Genomic DNA, 26,932 nt, shown 5'->3' on the forward strand with positions numbered 1-26,932 from the left:
CAGCTGACAGAACGAGAGGACACAGTCTCAAGCTGCACCAAGTGAAATTTAGGTTGGATGTTAGGAAAAGGCTTTTTACTGAAAGAGTGATAAAGTACTGGAATTGTCTGCCCGGAGAGGTGGTGGAGTCACCATCCCTGGACGTGTTTAAAAAAAGATTGGATGTGGCACTCAGTGCCATGGTTTAGTTGAGGTGATGTTAGGGCACAGGTGATCTTGAAGGTCTCTTCCAACCTGATGATTCTGTGAAGTTGTGGCTCTGTCCTTCAGCACTGGTGTTCCTTTCTGTCCCATCTACATGCAAGCAAGCTAATGGAACGTGTTCTGTGCCAGCTAAAGTCTGTTGAAATCTGAGAGCTTTTTGGTGATGTTGATTACCAGACTAAACTGGTGGCAACAAAATAGCTTTTCCAACCTGTGAAGTGCTATGAATTTTCAAGTAGCTTCCTATTTTTAAGTCACTTCAGTGTTCTTCAGGAATTTTCATAGCTGTCACATCTCATTTTAATCACGGACATGAGTTTTCTCACCCCTGACTGACAATGGGTTCCTTGAAGCTGTGGTTGTGCACTCCAGTCTTTATAAAAGAAACTGCCCTTGTACCTTTGAAGAGCAACTGTTGATCAGGAGCACCTCCTGTGTAAATATTTCAGTTTAAGGCTTGCGTGAATCTTCCATCCTCTATCTCCTCTGTACGTTTTATGAGATGGCCTGAAGTCTCATAATGAATCTGATGCTCTCCAAGCCTTGACTCCCACACAGGAGAAGCCTGTGTTTGTGTAAGATTAGAAAAGGACAGCTTCTTCTTCTTCTAAAAGGATAACCCTGACAGAGAATTTGAGTGTTTACAACACTGCAGAAAAAAAATGTAGCAGACAAATGCTTTTAATGCTGTTTGTGTTAAGATATGTGCTGTGTAAAATAGGGCTCTATCTTCAGAATCTGCTACAGATCTCCGTGGCCAGAGACACTTAAGCATCCAGCATGTTAGGATGCCCTTAATGGTTTTCTGAACATGCAAAGCAACAGCTTTTTCCTAAGTTACTGTTTTAAGTTCTGTGACTTCAGCTGGTGTGATTTTTCAGAATTAACATCTTAATTCGTTGCCAACTGGGGAGTGCAGTGCAATACCTAGTATTAGCAAAGGGAAGGTTACCTACAACAAAGGGGCTTTTTTTACCTGTTTTTCTGGAGGCAGGAAGACAAAAGAGTCATCACAGAACAAAAAAAAAAAGGTTATTTGCCAGAACTCCTTTTCAGCAGTCTCTTGTGCAGCAGGTACCCACAGTAATTCAGAGCGTTCAGCTTTACCTTGGAGATGGACAGAATAGTAGGGAATGGGACAGAGAAATGAGAGAGCAATGCCAGCCATAGCAAAAAAACAAAAACCAAACAACTAACCAAACTACAACCCCACAAACCCACCAAGAAAAATGTCATATGTATAGATTTATTTTGTGGAATATCATGGGATATTTAGTTTCATTGATGCCTTGAGGTGGCCACCTAAAGCACAGAGAGTAGACCAGAATAAGAGAATAAAAGGAAGTATTTATTTGAAGGGCCTTCAAAGGTATACCCTGGGCAGTCAAAAGGCTACACCCAAGATGGACACCAGGTCATGGGTTCTTCACACTTTTAAAAGTTTGGTCCATTTGCATATCAGGATTAATTCTCCAGTTATAACTTCAGTTAATGATGTAATTACCCCAAGCTTGCTCTCCCCCCTGCCCCCCAAGGCTTTATTTTACACATTTTGGGGCCTGGGACAACCTAGAGAGCAAACCTAGAGAGGTTTGTTGTGTCTAACCAGCATGAGAAAACAGTAGTTAACAGGCCACAGGAGACTTCAGAGTTACACACTAGGCAATACAGGGTTTGAAAAATATGAAAGTTAAAACCTAAGGCATCACATAATAGAGGAGAATGGCAAAATGGATCTGCAGTTCCAGGGGAAAAAAATACGGGTTTTGAGGGGTTAGAAGTTCACTGCAGTGTGCAAACCATAGTCCTATTTAAAGTGCATCCTCCATTAGAGCAATGCTGTCTTGTGGAAAAACTACCCTCCCTTTGGAGGACAAAGCTGCTGTATAATTAAGATAATTATTTTTTCTGTAGTTGTCTTTTATCTTATTTTTCTAGCTAGTTGAGGGCTTTTTAACTTGGGAAATCTTTTAGAAGGTGCTAATAAGAAAAACGGAGCAACTGTTGGCTGCTGAAATGAGTCAGCTGAGGGGTGTTTTTGCTTAAGTTGGCCCAGGGGGAACAAAATAATTTCGTGAATAAGAAAGACTCCATGTTTGAAAGGCCACAGTCTCTATTGTTAATGAAGTGTCTGTGCTGGAGACCTTTTCTGAACCAGGCTTTTATCAGATGCAAACCATAAAGGCACCAGCTAGGCAAAGTAGCTATGGCTGCACTACTTTTTATCTCTGCACAGTGAGCCCTGTGTTTTGGAAGAAAACCTGATGCTGTCAGTACAGCTTCACATGGCTGCTCTTCCCACCTGCTGCTTGGAACCGAGAGGGAGCTGAGGAGCCATTCTGTGTTTTCTGTCAGGGTCAGTAATGTCCTGGAGCTCGTGTTGTATGAGCACCACGAGACAGGGACCTCTCTCAGAGTGTCTCAAAAGCTTCATGTGCATTAAATTCTTCCTCTGAACCACAGCAGCCTAATTAAGAGCTTTTTGTACCTTATCATATTTGATGGCTCCTGAGGTGAGGGCTTCACACCTCGTAGCATTTCAGTGGGGTAGGGTGTGGAGGGGGGCAGCGCTGTACAGGTTAAGAAGTGCTGTTGTAAGTAATTACAAGGAGGAAAATAGCTTTGCTGCTTGGCTGCCATGTGTGGCATTGCATGCTCCATAAAGATGATGGGATTTGCCTGCTGCTCTGTTCTAACAGGGCTCTGTGCGTGTGTCTGCTGCCCTCAGCACTGAGATCTCATACTGTACCAGAGCAAAAAGCTCTTGTGCAGGAAATGTTCACCTCTCTTTAAACAATACCTCCACACGAGGAGATGTTGTAACATGCGTTCCTTGTGGTCAAATTGCACCCCCTTTGAGGAGCTTGTGATCCCCAAACCTGCTGCCACTCCACCGGGATATTGCCGCAATATAGTGATGTACAAAATAGTCAGGGATTCGGTGACAGGCAGCACTTGTTCTGTAGTGGTTAAAGGTGGATTGGGTGCACCATATAATGTGTCAAAAAAAGTAAAATTGCCCAAACCTATGGTGTATTTTTGCAAAACCCTGGCATGCTCAATTATTTAGCTGCTTTGGAAAACATTGCCTGAAATTCTTGTCTTGGGAGATAAAGTACTGCTGTTACATACTGTGTGTCCATATGAAAAGAAATTAAACTAATTACATTTTAAGGCCCAGTGACTAGCAAGTTTTGTGCCATTTTTACATGTCTCTATGGAGCACATGACCACCTGTCTCTCCAGTGCCACTTACCAGGTAACTCTGATTTTTTATCAGACTGTTATAAAAGCTCTAATCTGTGATTTACTGTGATAGAATGCAGGGAGGCTAAAATTAGCCCATTTACTTCCCTCAGCCACTTACCCATATTGCCACTACTCCCTCTCCAGTCAAATGAGGTCAATCAGCTCAACAGCCCCATCCCCTCCACTAAATCTTTAGTTGAGGAGAGCAGCTCCAACAAGGCACAGAGGGTCAAAATCTCTGAGAGGGAGAATTAGGCACTAAATGTCCATGGGGCTGTGTGCCCTAGTTAGGGAAAGATTTGCTGTTGACTCTGCCAGCACCATATCTTAGTGCATCCACACTTCCAGCCCAGGGACATCTCCCTCAGTTAAGGGAGACTTTTCCTCCCGTGCTCTGGATTAAACATCCAGTCTCAGCTCAGCCACCCTATTATCTCTACCAACCTGATCACATCACAATGGCTGTACTGCAACCTCTCAGGTATTTACCATCTCCACTCATGTCTCATCTCTGCCTCTCTTTTCTAAGTGTACAATTTTTTGTCTTGGCCTCAGTTCATAAGCCCTTATCTTCTAATCTTTTTTGCCTTTTGGTGTGTGTGATCTATCTTGCCTCCTTTTAGGCCTGTGATCTATAAAGAAGAAGTCAACTAGTATTACGAGGTAAACAGGAGTGTATTACATCCCCATGTTTGCAGGCTGAAAAGAAATGGTGATGGTCTAAAGCACTGCACAACCCAAAGCTGTGAATCAGAGTCCCCAAAATAAGATATTAGCTTTTCAAAAGGGATACATTTAAAGAAAAGGAAATGCATCTTTCATTTTCATCTCTGGTTTTCAAGCATCTCAGAGTTACACTCTGGGGTTCTGCCCCACAGCAATGCACACTCTAAGCAATGAAGAGAACAGCTAAAAAAATGCACACCTGAAATTTTCATTGGCCTTCCTCAGCAGGTACTTTAGGGAAAAGGCTTCATTAGGGGAGTTGGAAATGTTGCCAATGCAAAAGATTAGCGTGTCCAAGGAGCATGTAGTTTTCTCCATATGTTTTCTGGACACCAGACTTCAAGCAACTGTGTGACCTTAATCTCTCTCTTGAAAGCAGAGCCCTCCTCCTGACTCAAAGATTTAAGCAGGTAAACAAAGCTCAAGCATCCCAGAAGCCACTGTAATGTGGCCACTTTTCCAGTAAAGTCTCTCCCTAGCCCCAGGAGCATGCACAGGACTGGGAAGAGAGGTAATAGAAGTAAATGTAAAACAGGTTCATGTCCTCTGAAGGAAAATTACAAAAGAGAAATCTTAAAAGAGCCCTAAAAATTATTATAAAATCAAATATGAATTTCTGTTTCTTCTGAACCCGCTCCAGCAGCTAGTGAGTCTTCACGTGGCATTTATTCTTCTCTTTGTTTATTTAAGAACCAGAATCAAAAAGCAAGCAGTAATTTTGAACTTCATTCTTAACTCTAAAGCCTTTCACTTAAAACCTGGTTAGACTCAGTGCTTGCACTAAAAATAAGCTTGGGAAAATCAAGTTTGCAATGTTAAATATTAATTCAATTTGCAAATATATGCACAGTCTTAAGGAGCTTATCTATCATGGACAAGACATAAAACCTGACTTCTCTTGTAGATGTGAAAAGAACCAGCGGTTTTGTCAGCATTAGTGCTCTAAAGTAAAACAAGTGTAAGAAGAAAATCAGCCAGTATAAGTATCTTTTTGCCTGAAAAACTTTCTGTGCTGGGCTGCTTGGCCTGGCTTTCCTCTCTGCCAGCAGTGGCAATAAAACAAAGCATGCCTCCCACCCCTGTTACAGGAGTGGCCACCTTGGGTTTCCAGCAAGGGGAAAATCCCTGCTGCCCTGTTCTGCAGCTGGCTCCATTTCCTTTGGTCCCATTCACCTGTAATTGGAACCACACAATCAGAAGCCCCAGGCCCTGGTTAGAGGCTCCTTGGGCAGCTGGTGTTGGGTCACTCTCACAGCGTGGGCATGGCCTTGTGCTCAACACGTTGCTGGCTGGGATGGCTCTGCTGCAGTGCTCTGCTCGTCTGAAGGGATGGGAATGGAGAGAAGGTGAGTGTCAGAGGGTTTGCTCTGACTTCTGCAAAGCAGGCAGTGCTGCTGCTGGTCCTCCATCATCTTTTAAATGGTGCAAAGAGCTTCCCTTGAGCAGGCAGTGTGGGTGAGCTTTGACTTTTCGCATCCACCTTGCCAGAGTGGGCGATGATTGGCTGGTGCAGGCTCTGGTCCAACAGGACAACAGCTGAAGGTGGCCCTCTCCAACAGAGAAATGCTGTGCTGGGGATTTAATTCCAGTTTTTCAAAGAGCTGGCTGGAAAACAAGCATTCTGTTTCAAAGGGGGGAAATAAGAAGAAGCCTAAGCTTCAGTATCCGATTTTTTCCAGAGGTTTACAGCTTTCCTTAATGCAGGCAGATTCCTATATCTGATTTTCCTGCTCCCTGCAGTAGCTTCCTAAAGTAAAGATTTACTTGCAAGGGGCTCTTATCTGTGTCTCTGGCATGACTTCTCTACCTGATAACCTCTGTTATAAAGGAGATCTCACTTTCAGTCCTTGCTTTGAACCGGGCAAGAAGGATAGGAGCCCAGTCTGCCTACATCCTGCATGTGCATCTTGCTCTCTGAAAAATTTGGTCAGAATATCCGGTTTGATCTGAAACCCAACCAAAAAGAGAAGGTTGGAAACGAAAAAACAGTAATCTTCTTAGTTTTTCATTAAAATCAGAACTAGAAACTAGTCTTAAAAAAATAAATAAATAAACAAACGGCACAAACCTCACTGGAATCTGCCCAACCCTAAATACCCACAGAACAGTCTCCATGTAAAGCTCCTTCTACCATCACAGTCTCAACTATCAATCACAGTTATATCTTTGTATCTGAATGTTCCTAGTGTCTTTTTTGGGTTTTTTTATAACCGATTGTCAGAGATCGAATACATCTTTATTTAAAAAACGTATTTACAGAGCTGGAAAAAGCCCCTGCTCCTACTTTTTGCCAAGCGGGAGAAGAATGAATCTGACATTACCCTAAGATTTTATCTATTTAGCCCCACCTGCAGGCTATGTCCGTGAGGTGTGCAATACATATCGTTGATGTGTCTCTTCAGTCAAGCGCTCCCAGGGAGAGAAGTATCCCCTGGAGTCTGTCTGACCCAAATAAGGTGAAGAAATTGCAGTTAAGGACAGCTGTGTGATCCAAGGTGTGAATGGTACAGAGCTCAAGGTGCCAAGTGGTGCTGTAAAGGGCTGGGAAATGCTGCAGCTTTGCTGGCAATGTAGAGGAAGATCTCGCTCCCTTCTTCCACCGCCCCCTCATGTCCCTGGCCACTGGTGCTGCTCTGATCCCCTCGGAGCTGGAGAGGGGCTGTGGTACTGCCCAGCTGCCAGGAGGGCCGTGTCCCTTCCAGTCTGCTACAGATGATTGCTTTGGAGCTCCCCGCCAGGCCAATCCTGCACAGAGCCCGGTCTTGCTGGTAACCCCGAGGTTGTGCCTGTGTTTGGGAAATGCCTGTGGCCAGCAAGAGAGAGGCTGTGCTGCAGCAGCAGCCTTCAGAGCTGTCAGTGATGTAGAGACTGAGCAATAGAGTCAGCCAGCTGCTTGCGCGGGAAGTCATGGCTAATACACTTCCAGGTCTTCAGCCTTTCCCACCTGTCATGTAGCCTGCCAAACTGCTCTTTTCCCTTGCCTTCTCTTTCCTCCACGCTTCTCTTAGGAAAACAAGCAAATACACCAACTGCAAAAGGGAGCAGAGGGACCGGGAACTGGGTTCAGCCACTGCTTTCACCACTTACCTGAGGTTTGATCTTTCCGTTCTTGCTTCACAGGCTCTGACTCAGCTTTCTGCTCTGTACAAGCAGAGCACTAATACTTGCTGTTAATGAAAATACTTTTAAGATTAGATACTTTTAGAGCATTAACAAAGGACATTCCTGAAATTTGTCAAAAGTTATGACAACTTCGTATAGAAATTCTCCTGTGGAAGAAAAGAGACAAATATTTTGAGAGGCTTACAAGTTAATGTGATGATAAATGCCAGGATCTTATTTTCCAGACTGTTGCTTTACCTTCTCTCTGTTCCCTGGGGGGCTGCGTTACAGCTTTGCTCCCAGCAGTTGCAGGCAGCTGCTGTTTGCAGGGGGGGAACTCCTGTGGCATTATTTATGGCAGCTCTCAGTGAGAGGACAGTGATTTACTGTGTGCCATCTTCTGCAGCTGTGAAAGTGCACCATGGCGACAGGGACATTCAGTGGAATCCTGATTTTCAGTCAGACACAGAGGTAAAGAAAGGTGAACTGGCTGGGTAAAAATAAAAGCCTGCTAATATCCTCCTTTGCCCTCCCACAAATAAACTTTCACTTTCTGGAATTGGGAAATTAGGTTTGGGAATACCCTGGCATTCATGCTTCCATCTCTCTTGCCAGGCAACTTTTTCAAGAGAAATCAGGATAGTCCTGATTCTTCCTCTAAACTTAAGTGACTTTTTTTTATATAGCTCCCTTTCTTTTGCCTCTCCTCAAACCCTACATCTGATTGCATCTACTCTGCATCTGACTCCCCTTACTAGGGAGACTCTCTGATGAGTTTTCCACCAAACTTGCCCCATGCTCTGAGCTGCACGATGTGTGGGGTGGCAGACACAGGAGCCCTCGCCCCGGAGCTCTTCGGTCTGCCTCTGCCTGCAAAAAGGAGCTCACTTCTCTGTGCTACCAAAAAGAGCTGTAGAATTTGACTTCATGCCCTTGATCTTGAAAAAAGGATGCACAGGTCAACTGAGCAGGCTCATGGGCTTATCCAAATTGAATCTCAGTGCCAAGTCTCTTGGTTTTGACCTATGCTATAAAAATGTTAAATTTCCTACAAAGCCATTGGCATTCTGCATGGGGGAAATTACAGAATAGCACCAGGGAATGCCTTGCATTTTATTTCTGGGGTTACTTCTTTCAACCACAGTTTATTTGGCACAATGCACGGGAAAATGATGGGATGTGTTTTGTAACATTACACAGGAAATCCTGGCATTGCCTTCTGTCAGTAGTAGTGAACCATGCCAGTCAGTTGTGGCACGGTGTCACGGGACAATGAGCAAGCCCAGCTTAGTGGCCCCTGTGGGAAGCTGCATGGGAAGCTGCTTCATGAGCTGTGTCTGCTGGAGAGGGAGTAAAGGGAGAAGGAGGGAAAGGTTCATTTATTTGCTCCCAAGATTCCTCCTCTGAGGTTCGCATGGTAGAAATTGCGGAACTGCAAGTGGGATTGATAATTCTATAAAAGACATGACTGTAGGTACTATAATGGAGGGCAAGCAAGCCCATTATCTGGTCTGGATGACTATGAAAGATTTGTGCTCCAAGGCATCTGCTGTAATTGAAGATTTGGTTGGTCAAGCTGTAGAATACTTTTAGGATACAAGTGTGCTGTCATTGTTATGCCAGTTTATGTTTCCTTTTTCCTGTTCTCCTGAGCTGAATGGAATATAACCTTCAGGTCAGTAATCAGTGTGTGAATAATATGGACCTACATTTCAGGGGAAAAAAGGTATGAGCTGAAATGCAAAACTTCAGATCTTCCTGCTAGTTCCTGTCTGCTCTGCTTCCTCCAGCAAAAATAATGGTAGGTCTTGATTGTTCTGTATTGCTCCAAAGCACTAAAATCCAGAGGGAAAAAAAAAAATAACATTACACACATGAACAGGTACAGCCCTTGCTTATTGAAATGCAGAGGAGACCAGGGGACCTGATTAGGCAAATTTTGTGAGACAAGAATACAGCCAAACTTTTGAAAAACTGCTGCATTACCAGGGAGCTGCCTCTATTAACAGGATAAACACTCAGTCCTCCTGCAGATTGTTATCCAGATTGAATGGCACTTGGTTCATATCAAGACACTTCTTCATAACATGGAAATCTCAGGTAGTGTGCTCCCTCAAGCAAACACCATGCTGCTTAAAGCCTGATTCCTATCACGCAAAGTAGCCTGCAGGCCCTGTGGACAGACACTGCAGTGGAAGGTGGGCAATAAACCATCAGTTATTAACTTTCCTAAACAGCAGTAGCTAGCAGGGTTTGTGTGCCAGGCTTTTTCACCTCTCTGCATTGCTGGTAGCCCTGGGGAGCACGGAAAGGGACTTTGATCGCCAAGAAGTTCTCTTGTTGGCAGAAAACCAGCAGACACAGAGGTGGCAGCCTGGCATGCTGATGCCTTCCTGAAAGTAATCACTCAGTCTTTTGAAGAAGAGCAACTTCCTACCTTATCTCCCCATCCATAAGAGCAGTAGGGTTGCAAAAGGCAGCAGCAGCACAGCCCATGGGTTTGTGCTGCGCTCAGATTGAGCCGAGCGCTGTGCTCGGGCAGCTTCTTGCTCACAAAGTTGTACTACTTTATCTTTCATAATCTTCTTTCAGGAGAATTTGAAACCCTCTTTGGGGGGCTGTTAAAAGATCTGAATGCTCATGGAGATAGAGACATTTATGATCTCATGTCTTTGAGGAAGTCTTGCCTGATGCAGGTTGGAAGGGAAAGTAGGCAGAGCAAGCCCCAAACCAGCCAAGGTGCCCTAAGCAGTATTTCCAGGGTGTCCATCTCAGGCAGATCTGTTTGTAACCTGGGCCAGCCTTGTGTCAAAAGTGTGGTTTGACACACATTTAGCCTTAACAGCAGGAGTAGAATTCCTCAAACCCCAAGGTGCAGAATAAGAAATACGATTTTTTTTAAGTGTAGTCCAATCCACGCTTCAGTGCCTCTGGAAAACTTGGTGGGAACTTTTACAATTTCTAGGCAGAATTGTGGCTTTTCCTTAGGCTTCCCTGGCTAGTCTCTACACTGGTGTATGTATTTGAAAAGTATTCATTGGTATGATTTGAAAAAAGCTTTAAAGAAAAACATTTCGGTGGTGTCTCTAGAAATGGTTCCTCTATGAAATGCTTTTGCTTGGGAGAACACATCGAAGTAATGAATTAAATTTTGAAGCAATAATATATCCTATACAATAATCTTAAATGTTTTTACTTTCATTGTCCAAGGGATTGTCTGGAGACGGCTGCCCTCAGTATAATGTAGATGTATAAGGTTGGTTATTGCAGTGTTCATGTACAAAAGTAGTGGTTTCAAACCTCAGTGTGTTTAAAACCCTGTATGGGAATGAATCTGGGAAGCTTTCACTCCTGTAACCAAGTATCAAGAAGATAAAAGCATTTGAGATATTTTTAAATGTCAGATTTCAGACACAAAGCATATTACTGTGATTTGATCTTCAGACTCTGTATTTATCTGTCTAGCCTCTCCTATTCTATCAACAACTCTGTTCACCTTGGAGATAGCTATAAGCTATTGATTTGGGGTCTCTAAAATCCAAATTATTATATCTAGGTCAAGGTACATAAATCATTCATTTAAACACTATCAAAATGGCAATTTTGGAGGTTTTAATTTTTAAGGGCTTAAAAAAAAATCACTGCACAAGCAGTTTAAAACATGAAAGAATCATCAGCCAAATATTTCTGTCATTTTTGCTTAGGTAAATAGCAGATAAATGTCAAATATGCAAGGGCCACCTAGATCTCTTACTTTAAGAAAGAGCTGTTCTAGACTGTCAGTTCAAGGGATTTAGTGTAGCTAATGTGTCTTCTGTTTCTCTTCTGTTTCTCGAAGTATAGATGTGGGTGGTTTGTATAAGAATGAGGCTTCACACTGCTGGAAGCATGACTCCAAGCAAACATGATCAATTCCAGGGTCTTACACTGAAGTGAAAGATCTTTTCCTGCACCCAGTAACCCAAATATCACAGTGTGCTTAAGGATGCTGCTGACATTTTCAAAGACCACCCAAGGTGTTGCCTTTCTGACTGCAGATATGCTCTGGCTCTCCATGGGACTCACTATCTTTTCCTCTCCAGCTCTCTTGCATCTCTTCGGCTTGCTTTCATTCTGCCTCTTGTCAACTCATTGGAGTCCAATTTTGATATTAGCAAATAGTGTGTTGTCATAGCCAGAATAAGTGCTTGACTTTTACAGGCAGCATAAACACATACAATATATAAAAACTGAAGTTCACTAGTCACCAAAACTCTTAAGATTAATCATGTTAATGATTTGATTTTTATTGTAATTGCTCCTTAGCTGAAGACAAGGCTTGTGTCTTCACAAGTGCTAGGTCAGGTTCAGTGAACTAGTTTATTTATCCTTCTCATAGCACATCAGCAGAGGCTCTAAACAGATTAGTTAAAATTCTTCCTTATGATCTAATTAAAAAATAATTCCTTAAAAGGAAAGACAAATATTTTCGTATTTCATTTTGGTATTTTCTTAATGAAAGCTTTTGGTGTTTGAATTATTGCTTTGTGTCCAAAAAATCTGAGAATGCATTTTGAAATAGTAATTGAGCCTAATAACTGTTTGCATCTCACTCTTGGGGAAAAAAAAAATAACAAAATCAAACTAAACTGCTTTTCTCAATTGTTTTCTTTCTCCTGCTAAGCAGGGGAGCAGTTATTTACATAGCTTGTTAACCACAGAGCTTCTCAGACAGGGGTCAGCTGACAAGTGACACTGGAGGAAATGTTCAATGAGGTGAGATTTGAGGGAGAAGACACCTAAGAAGTATGCATTTAGCCTTAACAGCAGGCTGAGAGGGCAATTTCCAAGCCTTCCATTTTTGGTTAATCGAGGTTAATCCTGTACTGATTCAGAAAAATGCCACTTTTGTCACAGCCTATCCAGAAGGGTTGGGGCTCTCGTGTGTGCTCTGTGTTGGGTTCTGCTGTCTGAAAGTTAAGGATGAAACTCCTGCTGGCTTTGTACATTGGGGTTTCCTGATTTTGTGTGAAATTATCAGCTACTTCAATTCTGAGAGGAGCTCCTGATTTACTTACATGCTGCTTGGGACCTGCAACTCAAGTCCTTGAGCTGTATGTCTGTAAGCATAAAATCTGCTCATAAAGCCCCAGTATCACTGTTGACTGCCCTCAGCGTTGCACAGGCATTGTCATAGGAGACAGTGTGAAGAGAGTGTAAGTTTAGGAAGGAGTACTGTCTCCATTCTGTGGCAGTCCCATGCACCACAGCTGATCTGTGGATCTTGGAGGCAACTTCGGAAGCATGGGCAGTTAGAAAGGCACATTTCCCAGAGCAAACCAAGGACAGGGAGTGCAGAGCTGTCCCAGTGGAGGGGAGCACATCAAAGTCTGCTTGGTTCTTCTGCAGACTCCACGAGCTGTCTCTGCTCTTGCTTTTGGCTTATGGTAATGAAAGCAAGAGGAAAATTATGTCCAGGGTGTTCATGTGGCCATGAAGTACTGAATTATTTTATAAAGCCTAGTAACTGTCATTTTTCAAGTAATTTTCTAAAAGGGGGCTGGAATTTGGGTAGTGCACAGGAACCAATGTACCTTGAAAGTACATTTCTTTGTTTTAATAAGGCTGGCGGTGTACCGTGACTCACCATAATGAATTAATTTGGTGTTTACCATAACAGCACTGAGCTTAATGAACTCATGATATTTATGCAACTGTCTGTAGATGTTCTCTTGTCATTTGGGATTTATAAATAAGTACTAATACTTTTATCACCGCTTTCTCCTGAGCAGGAAGGTTCTTCACAGTGAAAGGCCATTAAAGCTCGCTTCTATTTTTCTATATAAAAAGTAAGCAGAAGATCTTTAATAACTTGATTTTTATCTTCATGTAGGTTTCTGAATTGTTATTATGTACTCAGCAAAGCTGTTCAGCTTGGACAAAACTATCGTAGAGCAGTCCTTATCAAATTCCACCAGTCATGTAATAAATAGAGTTAATATCTCATTTCTTATTACTGCAGATGCCATTTCATTTAAAGTTACCCTTCTGCATTTGAAAGGGAGTGTCCATGTAAGTTCAACAGATTTAGGTAAAAAGAAATTCTCTAAATTGAACAAAGTGATACTAATTTGTGGGATCCAAGTGATGAGTGCTGCATCTTTAGAAGGTAATGGTTTGTTGCTGAACAAGACAGAAGGTCAGCTGCTTTCTCTCTTTTAATATTGTTTGATGTGCAAATCCTTAAAGCTGAACAGCAGCTCTGGTTTACTACTGCTTCTTCTGTTATCTCTGGAAGGCGAGATGCTTATCCTTGTTTCTGTGCACTGACTTCCTACTGACAGCAGTGTGGTGCTGAGCCCTCCTGAGGGGCAGATCAGAAGGCGACCACCTGCCCGCCCTCGTGGGCCTCCAGTTAGTTGGGCTTAAATCTGCTTGGAGCCCCTGCCATAAAACAGGCTTTGCAGCTGGACCCAAGGGCACTCTTTTGCTGGGTTAAGTGGTGGGAATGGGTGCAGAGGGAGCACTGGTTCGTCTATTCTGGCAGCATTTGGCTGGCACACAAAATTTCCTCTCATGGAGCCCATGACTGGCAGCTCATTAAAAAGCTGGCTTAAAAAAAAAATCCACACAGAAAAACAGAAAACAGTCTCTTCAAAACCAAAAATTCTCACAGATATCAAGATCTGTAGTAGCAGGAAGGGCTGCTATAGCAATGATCTCTGCTTCCAGCTGCTTTGCTCATTTTGCAAGCTTTGCCAACATCACCTCCTTCACTCAGGAGCAGGCACTTGCACTGCTCCCCTCTTTCTTTCATCCCAGGACAATGACTTCTGCCCTACACCTTCTCACATGTCCTTTTCTTGGCTGAAATGTGATACTATAAATCTTACAAATATGATTTAGGGCATCAAAGTCAAGGCTTTGAGCACCAATGTGTGTCTCCCACAAGGCCTCAAGGATGAGGGTAAAATATGAAAACTCACCAGGCAGTGAGGTACCACTGGCAGGAGAGGAGATGAAAAGGACCTCAAGAGTCTCCTGCTTGCCTGTCTCCATTCTTATTGCCCTCTTCCTTCCCCCTGTCTGTCCCACGAGGCAGCAAGCCAGGCTGGGCAGCAGCCATCCCTCTCTGGCACCAGCCCTGAGCCACCCTTCCAGGTGGCACCAGTGAAAGCTGCTCTGCCGCCGAGAGAGGACCCTGCTTTGCCAAAACCTAAAGCTTGCTCAGGGAGATGCAATAGGAGCTGGCATCACTCCAGTTGGTGCAGCGAATAGGAAGGATTTAGGCAGTTGCTTCATTGAAATAAAAAACCCACAAACTCTCCTTGTGGGTCCCTGTCTACTTTGATAATTGAAGGATGCTTACAAATTAGCTTAGTTTTGTATCTTGCTTGAAGAGGAGAACCAAGTTCTGCAAAGACTTTGTACCAGATTTTTGTTAGAAAAGCTCCAGCAAGAAGATTTTGCCTGAGGAATTTGACTTTTGGCTAGCAGAAGTTACCAGAGGTCTTGTCACTGCCTGGTCCCATCTGCAAGCACCAAGTGCTCCCAAGGCGACCCATGTGAGCCCCCTGGGAGCCAGCACAAGGGCTGGGACCTTGGCTCAGGCTTCCGAGGCAGAGCCCACAACTATAGCATTTTTCTTTAATTTATTTACTTTTTTTTCCCTCTTTGACAGCGGGCATTCATTACATTGGTTCTACAAATCTGCTCTCTGCAGCAGTCTGATCTGCTGACTAGAGCCAAGCACCTCATCACATCCTTTTCCTTATCAGTGCCAATGGGGAAGTTATCCCTCTGGACAACATGTTCCTGGTGCAGGAAGCTGATATTCAGTCACCTTTGACATCTCAGGACCTGCACTGGCATTTCCAATATCATTGTAAATGATCTCTCGTATCTCGTGCTCACTATTGATAGCTGAGAATAAAATTAGATCAAAAAAATGTTGTCACAGAGGTCAATTTTGGAGCATTTGTGACACCTTGCTATCATATTAAGTTGGGGGGTTTTATCTGTGGGTATTTTGGAGGAATAATTACATTTCATTGCCAGCAGCAAAGTATGTAGTTATCAAGTGGAATCCAGCCCTATTCCCATTGATTCATTAGGATTTGTTCACATCCCTGTTAGATTTGGAAACCACAGGCAGCTTAGTTTTCTGTTTTTATATCCATGAGACATCACTTGGCACTGTGAATTCAGAGCCAAATCAGTTAAAGTGCACACAGATATTTTCTTTTGTGCAGCTCAATAAATTTACGTCATTGCCTTGAAAAATGTAACTCTAGCAGTTTTCTTGCTAAAGAAAAATATATTAAGACCTACACTCTATCTATAAGCAAGTTTTAAAGGTCAAGTTTTTTGGACAAATCGGATTATTTCGATATATAGGCTTCTTTTGTAAGCTTTTTAAGACTATGGTATTTCAAAACATCAGGAAGTCATGCACCCTGCTTATTACTTTCCACCACTCTTCCCACTGGCTTATGGCTTGCAGTACGACTCTGTACTAATAAGCAGGTTCAAAAGAGCCAACGCCATTGAGGAAAAAGTTCAGTCGTAAAATTCTGAGACTTAGAAGGAGATGCCCTTGCTGGAATTACAGCATTAGAACATCATTATCATTTGAAGCATTTAGTTAATGTGTTATTGCTTTAGTCATTTATTAAATTTGAAAATCAAATAACAAACTGATTGTAGTGTCTGCCACCCAACAGGTACATCTGATTAGCGTATCGGGGAACCCGCCAGGAGCTGCGGCAAATCCACGTATTTTTATGGAAAGAGTGCCATCGTGTGGGAGGCTCCTGCAGCACGCAGGGATAGCAGTGCCCGTGTGCGGCGCGCCTGCTTGCAAGGGACCTCCCCTCCTCCTGTGTTTTTCCTGGAATTTCCATAAAAGTGCAATTTTCTTCTCTGAAAATGAGCCGCAAAGATAGGAAGTTTCATAACTAGGAACAGGTTAGAAGTGTTAAATCTCCTTAGTGTGTTAACTATTATTTTGGTTCCACAAACAGGTGAATTCTGAATCAAGTGTTTCCAAAGCCTAACAGAAGCAGGATGTCCCTCTTTACCTGTGTGACATTAATATAGTTAGATATCAGTGCTCTTATCATTTCTCTCAATATGTATTTTATCCCTTAAATTCTGTTTGCAGCTGCAGTTTTACAAGGCTTCATTATAAGCTTTCCACTTCTTGAGCTTTCCCATGTAATGATACCATTACTATCCCCAATTTCTACTTCTTTTTTTTACGTTTTCCTTTAAATAATTGAACTTATATGTTACATCCATAAAGAAAATTGCCAATAATTACCAAGAATACAATTAGGAATAAATCTCCGTTAAGGAACAAGCCAAAGCTCAGTGTCTTTATGCAAATGCCTTTTGTTAAAAAGATGTCTTGTGTAATCAGGAATTATACTGACAAGTGAAGAATCATTTAATTAATGAGAATAGAGCAATCATTTGGATGGTTCATTCTATTCCTGACTGAATAAAGGAGAGAAAATAGCCCTGCTCAGGGATTACAGCCGCTGCTGGAAGAAGTAAACCCCATGGATGTTGTTCTGTACAGTAATTCCTAAATATAAAAGCACATATGTTTGGATTAGGTATTGAAAATTAATTGACTATTACTCCACAAGAACTTATACAAAAGGGCTCTGTTTATGCTGGCTGTCTGCTCCTGCTAACCTGTCAGAATGGAATATTTGGGCCAAAATACTCGCCTTAATCCTAGTACAGGATTCCGGGGCAGCGAGAACCAGGATTATGGTGAGTTTTCCATAAGGACTGCATGCCGTGACCGAGGGTAGTGTATGGACTCTGTTTGCAGTTGCAGAGGAGTAATTTGGTCTCCAATTCAGTCCTTTGTTTAGAGCAGGTCAGTTTGCTCTGGGTCTTTCCCAGTGGGTCTTTGAATTTTACCAAGGGTGGTGATGCCATAAATTCTCTGTTCCAGTGTTTGACCTCTCCCATTCTCCTCTTATCTGGTTGTAATTTCTTATCTTCTAGTTTATCCCAGTTGCATCTCCTGTCACTGAGGGTCTAACCTGATCTTCTCTACACACTCCCAACAGGCAGCTGCAGGCAGCAATGGCAGCAATCCTGCCTATGGTACCCATCCCTCCAAAGCTTCTCTGAACATGGGTGGCTCATAACAGCTATTCTGTCTCATGCATCAAAACAGAGAATCCTCCCATCCTTGAAATATCCCTGCACCATCAGGAAGCTTCAGGATGAGGTTTTCCTAAGTTGTCTCTGGGTTTGGGAGAAGTCAAAATATAGTCCAGGCAAGTCTGACCTTAACTACCCTTCTCCAGGCCTGGACCTTGAGCGATGCACTGTCAGCAGACACTGCACAGAATTTGTCCCACTTCTTACAAACTCAAAGCTACATGAACAAGGTGATTCCAGTGTCTCTAAGGACATGTGTATCACCTGTGATCTGTTCCTGGAGGGCACTGTTCCCTTTGGGACAGCACAGGAATGAACAAGCAGTTCCCCTCTGAACAGGTCATGATCCCAGCCATCGGACATACTGCCTAAGTGGGAAGTGAGAGCTCCCTCCAGACCCGTGCAGGGATTTCAGCCACTGGTGGCTGTGTCAAGCCTCCCATTCCTGGCAAGACCACAGCACAAGTGTATGGTCATTAGGATGTGCCATAGCAGATTAAGTGGCTTCATGGACACAACTACCTGTTCAAGCAGCATCAGAGACTGAGCAACCTCTGTACAGCTGCCCTGTGGTCCCCAGGTGCATTCGAGCTCCCTTTCGAGGCTGATGTAGACCACTGCACTGAGCTGTTGTGGTAGCCCTGAGACAGGGGGACAGCTTTCCTTCCTCCTCTGGTGCAGTACAGTCTCTCTGGTAGCAACATCCCAGACCTCTGCTGGTTTGTGTGCACTTGGATTTTTTTGCATGCTGTGTCAAATGATTGCAGTAGTAATTGTTTGCCTTCCAACACTGAAATGAAAAACAAATTTATTATATGAAGGGAAACATTTCCCTTGTTTTATTCTTTTTTTGGTTGAAATCATTGAATTTTTTATTTCGGAGGCACCCAGATGTTATTATCGTCATTTCTGGGTGCTTTTTTAAAAAAATATTCTCCTTAGAATTAAATGGAGTAAATATGAAAATATTCTTCCAAACAAAATTCTCATTTTTCAAACATTTCATCCCACAGGAAGTCTAGTTAAATATGTTGTCCTTGCAAAGCTGCCCAGTCAATATTTGGCTGAAGGCTGGGTATGTAGGTCCAAGGACAAGTGAATTCCACAGCAAGGAACCTTCCTGTGGAATCACTTATCATCAGGTTGCATTCTGACATTAAGCAAGACTAGTTTAGGTCATCACTGATTGCAATAAGATGGCTTTGCTCTCTCTCCAAAGCAGCAAAAGTAGGTAACCTGATAAAGATCAGTTTACAACAACACCACGTGTAACGTGTGGTAGATCTGAAATGAGTATTCCTTCTGATTTTTTTAATTGACATGTCTCTTCGCCAGTGATTAGAATTCAAAATATTGTCAAATATCTAACGGACTATGAAAGTCAGTTGACACAGACTGTAGTAAAAGCCAATTGAGAAAATACAGTGTATGAAGAAATGCATTTTCACTGAGGTAGTTAAAAGAAGGAAAGAAAGACTTGTGTGTGCTTTCCTGTATCTGAAGTGTGACATAGATATCCATATGCTCAGTCTAACAGGCAAGCCCATAATCAAGCTTTCTTTTCTGGCTAAATCAGTCTGCCCAGGTTCATCTGCTGCTTGGCTTTCCGAGACATGTGGGAAGGTTGCAGGCAGTCAGATTTACATCCTCACACTCTCAGGCCCGTTGTAACCCCTGACTCTGTGCTCTCTCCCCAAGGATTTTGGAGCTGCAGCAGAACGGCGACATGGACATACTGAAGCATAAGTGGTGGCCGAAGAACGGTCAGTGTGATCTTTACTCATCTGTGGATACCAAACAGAAAGGAGGTGCCCTGGACATAAAAAGTTTTGCAGGTGTTTTCTGCATCCTCGCTGCAGGGATTGTCCTATCCTGTTTCATTGCAATGTTGGAAACGTGGTGGAATAAAAGGAAAGGCTCCCGGGTTCCATCAAAAGAGGTATTAGACCCTCCATTTCTCCTGGGGAATTTTCATGCACCCTAAAGATTGCTGCTTTGACTTTATAGCACTAGAGAGGGAAGGGAATCAAATTCAGAGATACTTCTTTAGCTTCCTGATTTTTTAAGGTGAATGATGTTCCTCAAAAACTTTTTAGCTATTCTTTCTAGAAAAGTTTGAATGAAAATAAATGTATATTGATGATGTATAAATATGCAACTATTCTGAGTAAAACACAACTGTTACTTGTAGAATAGTACATTATTAATACATCAATATTTAGTTCATTGTTCCCTTTAGTGACAGCTAATTCTCACTAGGTGTCTTAGCTTCTTCTTGAAAAATACATCCCCTAAGCTCAGTGGCTGAGCCTCTCAAAATGCATTTGCAAAATTTACCCCTTTAATCAGCAGTTAGCTTCTTGAATAAGCTTGTCCCCATTTTCAGAAACATTAAGCCCTTGAGACTTCCATGAACTTTGGTTCTTGTTACTTCATCTGAAGTCCAGGGAAGCAAGACTACGTTAGATTGTTCAGGTTCAGACCAGACTTATTTCTGAAACCTGCTACAGGCTAGTTTCAGAAAATCTTGGACAGAGGCCACAGAGAAATATATTATTTTTCACCTGAGACGAGTTTGGTTCTACACCTGCATGTGTAATGCTTTCCTTCCTGTGGTAATCTACCTGTCCCTCTACCAGCCATCTGAGCCTTATGCAACTTTGCACCAAATTCCTTGTGTTCATAATTAAGTTTTTACGTCTGCAAATTGCTAAAACGAAATTAGGGACAAAACGATTTATTAAAATATCCTTGGAAGCAACACCCAAAGCTGAACCTAATATGAGCTTTAATGTAGCACTATCAAATATAGCTTTTCTGTCTGTGTAGCTTAGGCACATCTGTGTAGTTTGTGCGGTATTGCTGTTAATTTGTGTGCAGTGGTCTTGCCTTCTCTGCAGTTTCTCCATTGTGTTTATTCCTGCTAATCTAATGCTGTCTAATCAGGCAGGATTAATTACACCACCTAATTAGACAACATTGGCACTGATGTTAAAATACATTTAATCTTTTCTTGCCTGTTTTAATTCCCAAGCTTTTTTTTTTTTTTTTTTTCTTTTTTTCTTTTTTGTTCAAGATCTGGACCGGACCATTATTAAAAGGAAAAAAAAAAAGGAATCTCTAGTCTTTAAATTGGGTTTCTCAGGAACGGAAACCATAGAGTTTCACCTGGTAAATTATTTTAAAATGCTAAAATTTACTGGATTGTTGTTTACCCAAACTTTCAGAACTTCATACTTTATATTTATCTGGTGCAAAACATGAAAATCAATGACAAAGGAAAAGAAAAAAATGCCAACACAGATATTTTACGCAAGTATAAAATTTTCTATTTCAACTTTCAAATGCTGAGAAATTCAAGTGTGTACTTTCCACAAATGGTATAATTTGGCCTCCTTGATCTTTATTATATGGTCATTAGCTTAGCATTTAAATGCTCATCTCAACGTTAAATTGAAAAGCTTGGCTCAAAACTGAGTTTAACGTGGACGTATGTGCTGAATGTCGCCATTATCCTGGATATGGGGGTCATTCGGCAAAGAAATACATCTTAACTAACTTTCTTAAAATTCATTTTAGCTTCCATGAAATCCATTGGCTCTTCCAGGCCACTAGTCCAGAATCGGGGGTCAGATTGGGCCAGTTTGTGGTCAGCAAGCCAACCCTTTTTCCTGGTGGCTGCCATCTTGTGCTCCAGAATGCAAGCATTTATACTGAAACAAATTGTCTAATGGTTGCGAAGATAACATTTCAGTCGCGTGCCAGAAGTAACCCATTCACTGATGTCTGCCTGAGTCTGCAGACAGCCTTAAACAGTAGCTCTGAGAGAAGTATGAACCGCCCCAGTAATCTCAATGGGATGTTGACTCTGAAGCCTGATGATAATTTAAATGTGAAAACTGCTGAATATTTCACTACTGATCACACAAGAGAGAAGAGGAAAGATCATATTATGGAGATGTGCACAATCTTACTGTGAGTGGGTCTCATTTTGGTGTATCAATTGGGTGGAGATTGGGTTGTGGGCTAAGCATGGGAGATTATCACCGCTTATATATTTTCACTGGTCTGACCCTAGCCCCAAATGCATCTCTGTAAAAGAAAGAGGACTATTTTATGTATTTTGAGTAACTCTTAGAGGCTCAGAAACTATGTAATTCCAATCTTTTCCCGACTGGCATTTTAAATTACAAAGTGTTTGTATGTTTGTTTTTTTCAACAATAAAAACAAACAAACAAAAACAAAACCAGGAAAAAAAAATACACGAAAAAAGGAAAAATATTTAGGACTGTCCCTCAGAGACATAGTCATGACTTGCACACACTAATGGAGCCTCTGTATATTTCTTTAGCTTCTGATGTGGCCCCAGTTCTCCTGCATCCATATGCAGCTCCAAATTTTTTAGGAGAGAGCGTTTGGTGAATGCGTTTGGATTTGATGTCACCTGTGTGGTTGTTATGTGCATCCATGTCTATGTCCACTTGTGAATAAATGATAGACAGAAAGCTAAGTCCGAGAAATGAGCACTGCATTTTTTCCTTCCCATGATGAGCTCAAACCAAAGCCCTTGCGGTCAGTGATCATCCAGTCCCTGGGAGATCCCTGATGCCCTGTTCCCTTCCCCTTTTCCCCTGGTTTGCCTGCCTGTCCCTGCCCTCAGAGGGTGCAGTCCTGGAGGGGAGCTGACCTCTCAGTCTCCTTCCAGTCGGGCTCTGTGTTCGGCATGGTGCCAGCGCAAATGTTCAGTGATCCATTTTGCTAAGTAGGTGAACTCCTGCAGTTTGTTCTAGATGTGGACTTTTTAGGAATGAGTGCTTGACTTCATTCCTAGAGAAAGGAGGGATCTCAAGCCCATTTGGTATACTAGGAGTTTTGCCATTGATTCAGGGAGCTCTGGATCAAGCCAGTCAATGAATTTCAGTAATCAAGGCTGGAAGTCATCAGTGCACATCTATCGGCTGCCTAATTATCCTCTGTGAGGTCCTAGAGTGTGAGATATTTCTAGTGGCCTGGAAGAGCTAGTAAATTTCACAGAGATTAAGGTAAATTTTAAGGTTAGTTGAAATTGATTTTTGTTCTGAATGAGCTGCACTACTTAGACTGAGGGAATACCCCTGTACGTGTGTACTTAATGCTGCTTTGAATTAAGCTTTGCAGTTCAGCAGAAATATGTATTTTCAACACAGGTGATTTATTGGGTCACCTAGGATTTCTCCTCTTTTTTAACTTCTGTGCATTTAAATTCTCAATTATAACAAACAAACCTGTTTAATTGAGTTCTCTGGGAAGAGAGATTTAAGAAGGAAAAGGGACAGAGGTAAGAGGAGCTATGCTATATTATAATAAATACATCAGGCTGCCTTCTCTTCTCACCCACAAAAGTATAATTCCATCAGAATAGATGGAATTGCTTCTTTGTAGGTAAGGAGATAATTAATCCCTCCGTCGGCATTGTAATTTAAAATTGCCTGGTGTACTCCTTTTTGTGCAATGTCAATGAGTCACCAGTGCTTGGGATTTTTTCTCTGTATGTTCAGCTTTTCTATGCTACAATTTACATTATAAAGGCAAAAAGGAACCTGAGATGTTTCTAGCCCTTCCTTAAACCCTGAGAGGATGACAAAGATGGCAACCTGATCCCTCAGAGCCTCCCATGTTGACATCCAAATTTAGTTCTCTTTGCGGAGTTGAAGAACTGGCATCATTCCAGGCATTTGAGATCATGCAGTTTGCTTTTATTCAGCTGTTGCTAGTCTAACCCACCTAGCTAGCTCCGAGCTTGGCTTTTCCTGAAAATCTACCAGTGGCACTTTGAGTTTTGTTGTTTGGATCCAGGGTTTGAAGGTAGCTGTGGTGTAAGGGTCTGCCTCGGTTTGGCTTCTCCCACCTGGCTTCAGGCGGTGGGGGAGTTCGCTGGTGACATTCAGGACACCATCAGCCAAGAGCCAGCTCTAGTTAATTGTGCCTTGTGCTCCCCGAGCAGTGCTGATCACCCTGTGAAACTTCAGCCCAGCACAAATGGCAATGGTGAGTGGTGCCTCTTGTTTTTCTCATTCCCCAGGATGACAAGGAGATCGACCTGGAGCACCTCCACAGGCGCGTGAACAGCCTCTGCACAGACGACGACAGTCCCCATAAACAGTTCTCCACCTCCTCAATTGACTTGACCCCGCTGGACATTGACACTTTACCCACACGTCAGGCACTGGAGCAAATCAGTGACTTCAGGAACACTCACATCACCACAACCACCTTCATACCAGAGCAGATCCAGACTCTGAGCCGCACGCTGTCTGCTAAAGCCGCCTCGGGATTCTCCTTCGGCAGTGTGCCCGAGCACCGAACTGGCCCTTTCAGGCACAGGGCACCCAACGGGGGCTTTTTCAGAAGCCCCATCAAAACAATGTCATCCATCCCTTACCAACCAACTCCTACCCTGGGCCTGAATATCAGTAGTGATCCAGACCGAGGCACCTCCATCTGAGCATCAGAACAAGTTTCTTCACTGTTTCTTATTTAGGACTCCCTTTGCAAGGAGCAGCTGTAATATTGTGGGACTAACATGGATGTAACCTTTCTTCTTTACCTTATTTTTTGGTTTTGAGGGTTGTGGTTTAGGTTTGGGGTTTTTTTCTTTTTTTTTTTTGTTTGGGGGTTATTTTCTGTTCAGGGGTTGTTTTTGGGGTTTTTTCTTTATTTTATTTAAGAATCAGAATTATTAGTAGCAACTCTTCCTCCTCCTCTTCTCTGCTTTCTCAGTCCAGTCTCTTCTGCCTCTCCTTATTCTCTGTACTACTTGAATCACTTATTCTTCAGTTTATCACCACGTTAGGTTTTGGTTACTTCAAGCTTTTCATATACTTTAAATATAGGAAACAAGCAGTGATTCATGCATAGGAAAACCCTGAGGATTACTTTACAGAAGGGCATTCGCTCCTCCTCCCCCACCGCCTTTTTTTACTATAATTGCAATAACTTAAGTATTTTTCATGTACTCTGCTGCATCCAGTCAGCGCTCCACTGCTGTGTGTCCTTTTAACTGTGGACCAAAGGCAAACCCTGCAGTTTAAGAAATGGAAAATTAAAAAAAAAAAGGCAAAAAGACAAAAAACATTAAAAAAAAAAAGGAAAACAAATGAAGTTCAAAGATCATTCAGGCCCCATAATATAAGAATGCAATTTTGTAGGATTACAAAAAGCCATTACTATGCCAGTAAAGACTACAGTTAAATCTACTTTTGCACTGCAACAGTGCATATGACCTTTATGTGATTGTACAGTGTTAAAAGTTTTTCTTATGTACAGTAAACTGTATCATATGGCAGAAGCCTCTGTTGTGTTAAATAAATTAGTATCTCATACATATATATATATACATATATACGCACAGGTATGTGTATATATATATACATGTATATATAGCTATAAAATGACAGCCGTTGCTATTGCAATTCATTTAATAAAGCTTTAGTAAAAATGTGTTGTATACAGGAGAGATGTACAGTGCAGGGTGTCTTTTCATTTAGAAAAGACAGGTTGCTTTAATGTTATTCTGACTTGCATCGTTTGCCAACAGAGCATATTTTATACTTTTCTATTAGAGCATCCAGGGCAATTAAACATTTGTACCTAGATGTAACTCCTTTGGTTAGGTTTTGCATTGGCTTTTGAGCATTCTATAAGGCTAATCTTGATAATTTTCCTTTTAATTAATTAGACAAATGGAACTGTCTCTTAGGTATACCATGTTCATGAACAGCTAATATAGCTCTAGAGCAGTTAAACATGGATTAAAGGTCAATAAATCCTTTTCCAAGTCAGTACAGTTGATCAATAAAATAATGGCGTTAACAGAGAAAATAAAAAAGCCCTCAAGACACACAGATGTGGCCTTAATTATAATCACGTATTGGTCTAAGGGGAAAAAATATGAACAGGCACTCAGTTTAATCCTTTCTATGTTAAATTAGATTTAGAGGAGCTATGTATTTTTTACATTAGTGCCAACTGTATAGAGCAAGATAAAGAACAGCAGTGAGAGCAAAACCAGTGCCCACTTTGGCACCAGCTTTTTCAAGTAACACCGTTACCTGTTAGAAACATAGGAAGAGCTTTCAATTTGTAATCCTTAAACTAAAAATGCGGTTAAGTAGAAAGCAAGCAGTTTATCCTGTGAGTTTTTTGGTTTGGTTTTCTTTTTAATGCCATACACTTACTTTAATCTAACTCATTCTTTGGCTAAGATTAATAGGAATCAGCATATGTGATTTGCTTTAGGATAAAATAAAAGGTATATTCTTCAGATCTATTCTATTTTGATGCTAATTCTGTTCTGGGGGAGCATCTTGTACTGTCACTGTTTTTTGTACTAAATCTTCAAATATTGTCTACTGTGTAAGGCAGAACGAATTCTTATCGTGCAAAAGGCCATTTTGTTTCCAGGGCAGCAAGTGTCTAAAAGCATGCACAACTTGCTTCCCCCTTGTAACATTCATGAACTCATCCACACTTCTGAGTAAAAGAAAAAAAAAGAAAAAAGAAAAAAAAAAAAAGAAAATTTCTTTCCAACAAGCTACATAGGGACATACCAGATGTTGCAGTGATTTTAGCTATTAAAAAACCTGTTAACCATGTACGATATTTAAAATAGGCCTATTTTGATGTGTTGCCTATTATACAGATACACAAAACACTTTTTGGAGGCCTCAGTTACAAGTGGCAGAGCTTTCTGTGTATAATTTGTCTAAATAATTTGTCTAATAAAATTGTTTTCTAAACTTGCGTTTCCTCCTGTTCAATTGCTGAGTGCAGGGGGATTTTCAGCCTATGACAAGGTAATGTACTCATGGTTTTGCTGCACTGCTACTGGAGGGTTTTAGCCCATGGAGATGGCATGAGCTCCTCAAGCTGCTCTGACTCAGCTCAGTGAACAGCATCTTTGGAAAACACCAGTGTTTACCATGTTTATCAATGGCTTAGAAATCTAAGGCTTAGATTTCAGAGAGCATTTACGAGCAGCATTTTGGAGGATGAGTTTAGAATTCCTTAGCACTGACATGTATGGGACATGATTTTTAGAAATACTGCATCCCACTTTCATCTGTTTTAATATAATGTAGGAATATTCTTGGAGCACGGCCTTTATTTTTATAGAATCACACTTTGCCATCTTTATTTGCACGGAGGTTAATTTTCCCTGATACTGGACATACACTGCCTAAAACAAAACTTTTAGTGTGAGAGGAGGTAGCCCATATTTCATACATGATGGCTTTCTCAATTTTTAAGTTTCAATAACATTTTAAACTTAATAACCTTGTCATTAGCAAGCTGTGCAGAATGTACTGCAATAACATCAGCCATGACAATTTAACTTGCAGCATCCAAAATTTGTCTGCTGGCTTTTTACATTCAGTGTATTTTATTCACTTAATATTTCTGACCTCTTACAATTTTCTGTTAAGCTTAGCAGGCATTCAGGGGATC

At 41.8% G+C, this 26,932-nt stretch overlaps 1 protein-coding gene across 1 annotated transcript in view; it reads left to right on the forward strand.

The window, feature by feature from the left end:
* The window catches only part of LOC121673266 (glutamate receptor ionotropic, delta-2-like), a 212,061-nt gene extending 185,838 nt beyond the window's left edge, over positions 1 to 26,223 (forward strand). Inside the window, exons 10-11 of the mRNA XM_042046431.1 lie at positions 19,144 to 19,384; positions 23,508 to 26,223. Coding sequence (XP_041902365.1) covers positions 19,144 to 19,384; positions 23,508 to 23,930 — 664 coding nt within the window. The 3' untranslated portion in view covers positions 23,931 to 26,223. The remainder of the gene's footprint in view (positions 1 to 19,143; positions 19,385 to 23,507) is intronic.
* The last annotated feature ends 709 nt before the right edge of the window (positions 26,224 to 26,932 follow it).

The sequence above is a fragment of the Corvus kubaryi genome, unplaced genomic scaffold (genome assembly GCF_017639235.1).
Source record: "Corvus kubaryi isolate FWS band 111438036 unplaced genomic scaffold, C.kubaryi_AGA036_p1.0 65304, whole genome shotgun sequence".
Lineage (NCBI taxonomy): Eukaryota > Metazoa > Chordata > Aves > Passeriformes > Corvidae > Corvus > Corvus kubaryi.